This window comes from Pinus tabuliformis, chromosome J, assembly GCF_031772625.1.
Source record: "Pinus tabuliformis cultivar Carrire ecotype Pingquan chromosome J, CPIR1, whole genome shotgun sequence".
NCBI lineage: Eukaryota > Viridiplantae > Streptophyta > Pinopsida > Pinales > Pinaceae > Pinus > Pinus tabuliformis.
In genome coordinates this window covers 923,434,609-923,440,745 of record NC_142295.1, presented here as the reverse complement: position 1 = coordinate 923,440,745, position 6,137 = coordinate 923,434,609, and the positions used below count along the sequence as shown (strand labels likewise).

The following is a 6,137-nucleotide window of genomic DNA, read 5'->3' as shown; positions in this document are numbered from 1 at the left end:
CCAACCAAAGAAAGCCAATTGTCCTCTCATGTGACCTAGTTGTTGTTATTTAAAGCTCGGTCTCTCAGTAAAGGAGTAGAGTAGGAACATGCAAACATATTTGTCTATGGAATAAATAAATGATTAGGGCGTTATAGGGCACTAATATGCACCTCAAAGGGCTTTCATTCTCAATTTTAATGTAACTTTCATTGGGGCATGGTTTCAAGTTCAAATTGTACAGGCAGGGTTGAGGAAAAGGATGAGCGATATATCACAACATTGAGCACAAATGACTGGGGAAAGCATGCAGTGAGAATTGGGAGTGTAAATTCAGATCCATTGCTCTTGTAGAAAAACCATGTTATGTCATTGGAGAGATAAAAAAAATAGAGTAAATATTAATGAGAATAAATAAAAGTAAAAAAGACAAATTGAGATGAAATTTTTATTGTCTTAAACTAATGTATTAAAATAACTTTCCATGTAGTCTCTTAGAAATAATATATTCCACATCTTATATAGGTGTTGGAGACCCTTAAAGAGCATTAAATACTATAATGTTTTTATTGTGATCCTTGGTGTACTTGGAGTACATGATTGGTATAGGGAACATAAGATTAACCTTGTGAAGATAGAATCCATCATTAAGTGGAAAACTTCTAAAAATATTCACTTAAGCTAGCATATGTGTTGGATAATCACAAGTATGTAGCATCTTTCTTAGCTATCAGCTGCCATTGCATACCAAAAACATCAGTGAAGAGTTTCATGAGGGGAAAGACTCAATATTATGATTACAAATAGTTAAAAAAAAAGAATTAAGCACCAGTTCTCACATTGCCCAATTTAGAAAATATTTTTGAAGTGGAGATGAATGAAAGTGCATAGGTTATGATAGTCATGTTAGGTTTGAGGACGTAGACCAATATGTTATCATTCTTAATTTTTTTATGATTTTTCATCAATCATCCTAAATATGTTGCAGCACAAACTATTAATAAATGGAAGCAGTATTTCTTGATCAAGGTAACTAATATCCACATATATCTCTAGTTGTTGCAATTTCTCTAGGCCTAGAGTAAACTTCAATAAAGGAACACTATAAGTGGATGGGATTTTTGTAACAATTTCATGTTATCATCTAGTATAATAAGCACAATATTAATAACACTATAAGGAAAAAAAATATCTTATATAATGGTTTTGTGGAGTATTTTAGTGCTATAGTATTGGGGAAAATGATGAAAAAAGCCTTCACTGTCAATCGTGGAGGCTTTAAGGAATTTTTACAACTAAACTTTTTGGGTTGTTGAAGATTCCAGTAAAGGTTTTTTTATTTTATTTGTGCAATTATACCAATAATAAAAATTATTGAAAAACTCATATATAATATAAAATTTGCACTACACATTGATAAATTAGGGATTCATAATGTAGAGACATGAAAGGAAAAATAAAGGAGGGAATAATTGGCTAAAAAAGGAGCTATCTAGGCAGAAGATTAAATAAAGACAAAGGTGTCAATCATTAATTTCATCATAAATCAATTCTACAAATAGATTGAGAAATTATAATAGCTAAGGATGAAATTCCAAAGCCCATGGATGAGATTTGAAAAACATAGACATACAGTAATAGTGCTTGAACAAATCATACAATATGAATTAAAGTAACTGGAAGCACACTATGAAAAGATGTATACAAAGGCTATTACATTTGATTCTTCATAAAAAAAATAGAGGAATCTTAATATATATTAGTAAAGTAGGATGCTTGTGAGGATGAGAAGAAGAAACTGAGCTTGGTGCCATAATTCATAAGAAAATTCTAATCCCAATTTATAGTGACCAAAAGGATGAAATAGACCAATAAGATAGAGCTAGAAGCATTGAATGATGGATGGGATGTGCCCACTATAGAGGAATTTATAGAGAGGCAACAACAACTTAACATGTTTAGAAAATTCAAGCTGTTATTAAGAAGTGGACTATTGTTTGGATTGACTTCAATAAGTTTGGGAATGTAACAATTAGAAAACCTTTAGATTTCGAGTTCCATTTTGAGGCATGAGGCCTGAGACCCAAGTAAAGGATGTGTTGGAAAGTGTACTAAGGAATTTTTTATGACATATTTTTGAAAACGTGTTATTGCATACTAGATTTTATTAGAAGATGAATCTGCAAAAGTCAATACATTGTAGAAGCATAAAGAGAGGATTTTGTATAGACCCCAATATGTAGAGGTTGATGAGTCACCTTAGGTACATTTTATAAATCTAGTTGATATGTCTTTCACACATGTATATATTTGAGGCTTGTAATGAGACTGAGAAAGAGTTGTTGAAGTTGTCTAATTAAGAATATGAGTCTAGAGAGTGGTTTGTTCTAGGTTGAGTTCTACATCGAAATTATATAATATCATTCACATAACTAATACATCATCATTCGTCTATATTTGTTTGTGTCATAAATAAAAAATTTGTGTTGGTTAATAATTGATCCATGTGATGCCAATACAATTTGTTTACCTACATAGAGGTTGTATTGGATACCTTCTATGGATGCAACTCTATCCTAAAGAAACAAAGCAATACTTATGAATAGCTCAAAATCTCATCGCAAATTTTAAATTGCAAAATCCATTATTGTTTGTACTTACTTTTGGATAGTCTAACATGAATGAATGGATACTTAAGAAATTGTTGTGATAATTTTACATATTTATTAGGTATTTTGTAAGATTTCTCGAAGTCAAAGTTATTGTGTCAGATATAATGTATCACTTATTAGTGTTTTTAGTTAAACTTTTATAATAAGATGGAATACTTTTATTCTATGAGGTGCATTATTAAAAAGTGATAAAAAAAATTACATATATCAAAAAAATTAAAAACTACAAATAGTATTCTGAGTAAAAACATTAGAAGTTGGCTTTAAAGTCTAAGATTATGAGTAAAAACACTAGAAGTTGGCTTTAAAGTCTTCTGGTTGGAATTAATGGTGGGGTTGTGTGCAAATTTTACTGGAGCGATTTACATTGATATTGCTGTGATTATCTAACAAAAGAAAGCCATCTAGACGTGTCATTACTCTAAAACCATAGAAGGTGAATAAACGAATTCCAAGAGGACACTCCTAATATAAATATATTTCCATCAATCTCAAAACCTTCAACGTCTTTTCATATTGCACACAAAGAAGCTGGCCCTTGTGAATACAAAGGGCATTCTCATACTACATGGCGCTGACTTTATTAACTCGCGTTTATTTGGATTATAACATGATGCTGATGTTAACCGCAGAAGACAATTTTGTAATTACCACCAGCAGGGCAAGTGAAAGTGCTGGAACTATCATCCTTCGCATAGCTGTACGCCTGCGGGCACTGCCCCTTGAAGAATTTGGAATAGTTTGTGGGAGAGCAGTTGTTCAGGAAGGCGCCCGTGCAGCAGTACTGAGGCGTATTGAAAGCAGCACAAGCGCTCTTGCATCCACCGGATACTTTCAACTCCGAAGGGCAGATGGCATTTATGTTGCTGGTGCATCCGATTTTTTTGCAGTTGGAGTTGGAAGGAGTTATGGAGAGAGGTATATTGAAGCCATCAACGAGAGAGATATCATAGAAGTCTAGATTGCTGAACTGATTCAGAGCATATTCAAAAAGTGTTGCAGGGACACTTCCATAGCCTTGACAATGCAGTAACCCTCCGCAGTCACCGGTGGTGCAACTGCCACGCCCGCTACCGTCGAAGGAGCAGCCAGTACGACCCCAGATTCTGGCTTGCGTTGTACCTGCCGCAACGCTGAAAGTCCATGTTTGGCCCTGTCCCAATGCTTGACCACCACCAGGGCTTGCAGCCGCCCAAACTGTGAAAGGACATTGGTTCGTCACCACCAATGTCGCGCCTTCAGCACCTGCAGTTCAACCGGCAATATTTAGTCTCGCTTCTACGAAATCATATAATAGCATGGTCAGTCTTTTGCAGAGCGACCATACAGATGAAATAATTAACATGCGTGGATATACGCTAGCAAGGTCGATTCTTTACGCATGAAATAACGAACAATGCATTTGCCCTACCCGAATTCACCATAATAATAGTTAAAGTAGTTAGAGAAAGCAGCATTTTGAGCTTACCTTGGAGATAAACATGAATGGCTAATAATGTCACTGTCACTATGATCCAAATGGAACCTACTACACTGCCTCTCCCCACCATTGCGACGGCCAGGAAGCAACTTAACGACGTCTCCAATACAATAAAATAAATTTAATGCAGAGATTGGCTACTTTAGGTGTAATATGTAGGTATGTATATATAGGCTATCCAGTGACCGCTAAGACGAACCATCTCGGAAGATGTTAAAGTCATTTATCCATTTTATATTTCTGCAAATTTCAGAGTTGAGCGGACCCCTGTGTCGAGTCGCAGACGGCGCTAGATAATGAATATTGTATGACTGACAGAGAGTGGTGGGCTATATTGTATGACTGAAGCACAGCAGGTCCGTGCTTTGACGAAGCACCATGAAGAATTTGATATTTTGCCGACGACCTAATTTTCAATAACTGAGTGTAAATTTTAAAGCACAGTGGGAATACCACCTCCGCATATGTATATGGATGGCCGCCTTCATATTCACGGCCGCCGTTTCTCAGCCAGGCATCTGCGTTAACTATCGAGACTCAAATCGCCCATGTTCATGGAGGGCGGCTTTTCCGGAAAAGGAAAGTCCGGTTTTTTTCAAATGGTTAATTTGTGATATAAAATTTAATGGTAAAATTTGTTTCTCATCAAACTATAATGTTCAAATTGAACGTTGGATTGAGTACCCTTATAACATGTTTCCAAGTAAAATTCTATAAATATAATAGGAAGATTTGATTCGCATAGATTAACCTAATCTATTAACTTTTTACAGTGTATAGGTATAACATTAAAAATATTACTACTTTTAAATTTAAGGATAAGTTGTAGGGTGATAAGGAGCTAGAGGGAGAAGGCAAGCTAAATTATTATAAGGAAGTGATCAACTTTACACTTGCTAAACAAAATTATCTTTCTACCATGACCAATGATCAACATTGCTAAAATAAGAATTAAATCTCATGAGTTGACCAATGATCAACATTGCTAAGATAAGAATTAAATCTCATGAGTTAATGGCTTGTTGATCTATTTCTAAAACAAATTGGGAGGAAAGACTCTGTCACATTTGCCATACTAAGAGGGTTGAAGATAGAAAACACTTTATATGTCACCTTTGGGATACTAAAGAGGGTTGAAGGTGGAAAACACCTTCTCTTAGATTGTGTAGCTTTTACTCATATTTTTTCATTTCCTAAAATTTGCCCTATTACCAACTTTCTTGAATTGTAGTTAGTAAAACTATAGTGAGCTAGGAACACTTTTTAACATCTTAATAATAATGATTAATTATAAAAATAACATATTAATAATAGTGATTAATTTTTTACTTTCTTCAAGTTTTATAAACCACATTAGTCTTAGTAGTTATTGTTCATTATCATAATTATTATATTTTTGAAATAAAATATAAAATATAGTTATAAAAAGTTCATTATCATAATTATTATATTTTTGAAATAAAATATAAAATATAGTTATAAAAATAATCTTAAATTCAAAATAATATTTTGAAGTCCATATTCTTCAATATTTTCCCTGTTACACTGTAATTAATATATATATGTGGGGATTAGTGCGCAGTGGATAAGTCCAAAAAGGCATGCCATCTTTTATACGAGAAGACTAGACTTCTATCGAATTGGTTCCACTCTTTCCAGTAAAAGAAGCCACGAATGAAGGAAAGATCAGGGTAGCAAGACGAAAATTATTATGAGGACTTTCTTTGTGGTATTCGTTTTAGAGTTGTCGCGAGCTCTTCCCGGTGCGACCCGTTGTGGTATTCTATTTAATTAAGACTTTGCCGATTTATATTAGTTTTAAGTTGACTCGAGCTCTGTCAGCCACTAGCAATAAGATAAGATTGGGGTATTTTATTCCTATTTTTTTGCAAATTTTGTTTGTTTCTATTTTTTATTCTTCTGGAGTTGAGCCATGTGCTTGGAAATCTATTCAATTAGGAATTTCATTGTATAAGTTAATTTTAAAGTTTGCACGTTTTAGACTT

At 33.9% G+C, this 6,137-nt stretch overlaps 1 protein-coding gene across 1 annotated transcript; it reads right to left on the bottom strand.

The window, feature by feature from the left end:
* Positions 1-3,229: 3,229 nt before the first annotated feature.
* On the bottom strand, positions 3,230-4,246 carry LOC149229776 (pathogenesis-related thaumatin-like protein 3.3). Its single transcript, XM_089375909.1, has 2 exons — positions 4,120-4,246; positions 3,230-3,896 (listed from the first exon to the last, which is right to left on the bottom strand). The coding sequence occupies exons 1-2, from the start codon at positions 4,199-4,201 to the stop codon at positions 3,274-3,276; spliced, it is 705 nt and encodes a 234-aa protein (XP_089232035.1). The 5' UTR covers positions 4,202-4,246; the 3' UTR covers positions 3,230-3,273.
* Positions 4,247-6,137: the final 1,891 nt, after the last annotated feature.

Bases quoted from the DNA above. Each gene is read 5' to 3' on its own strand.
- LOC149229776 (XM_089375909.1), bottom strand. From the start codon at position 4,201: ATGGTGGGGAGAGGCAGTGTAGTAGGTTCCATTTGGATCATAGTGACA. The intron at 3,897-4,119 runs GTAAGCTCAAAA...GTTGAACTGCAG, and splicing joins CATTCATGTTTATCTCCAAG to GTGCTGAAGGCGCGACATTG.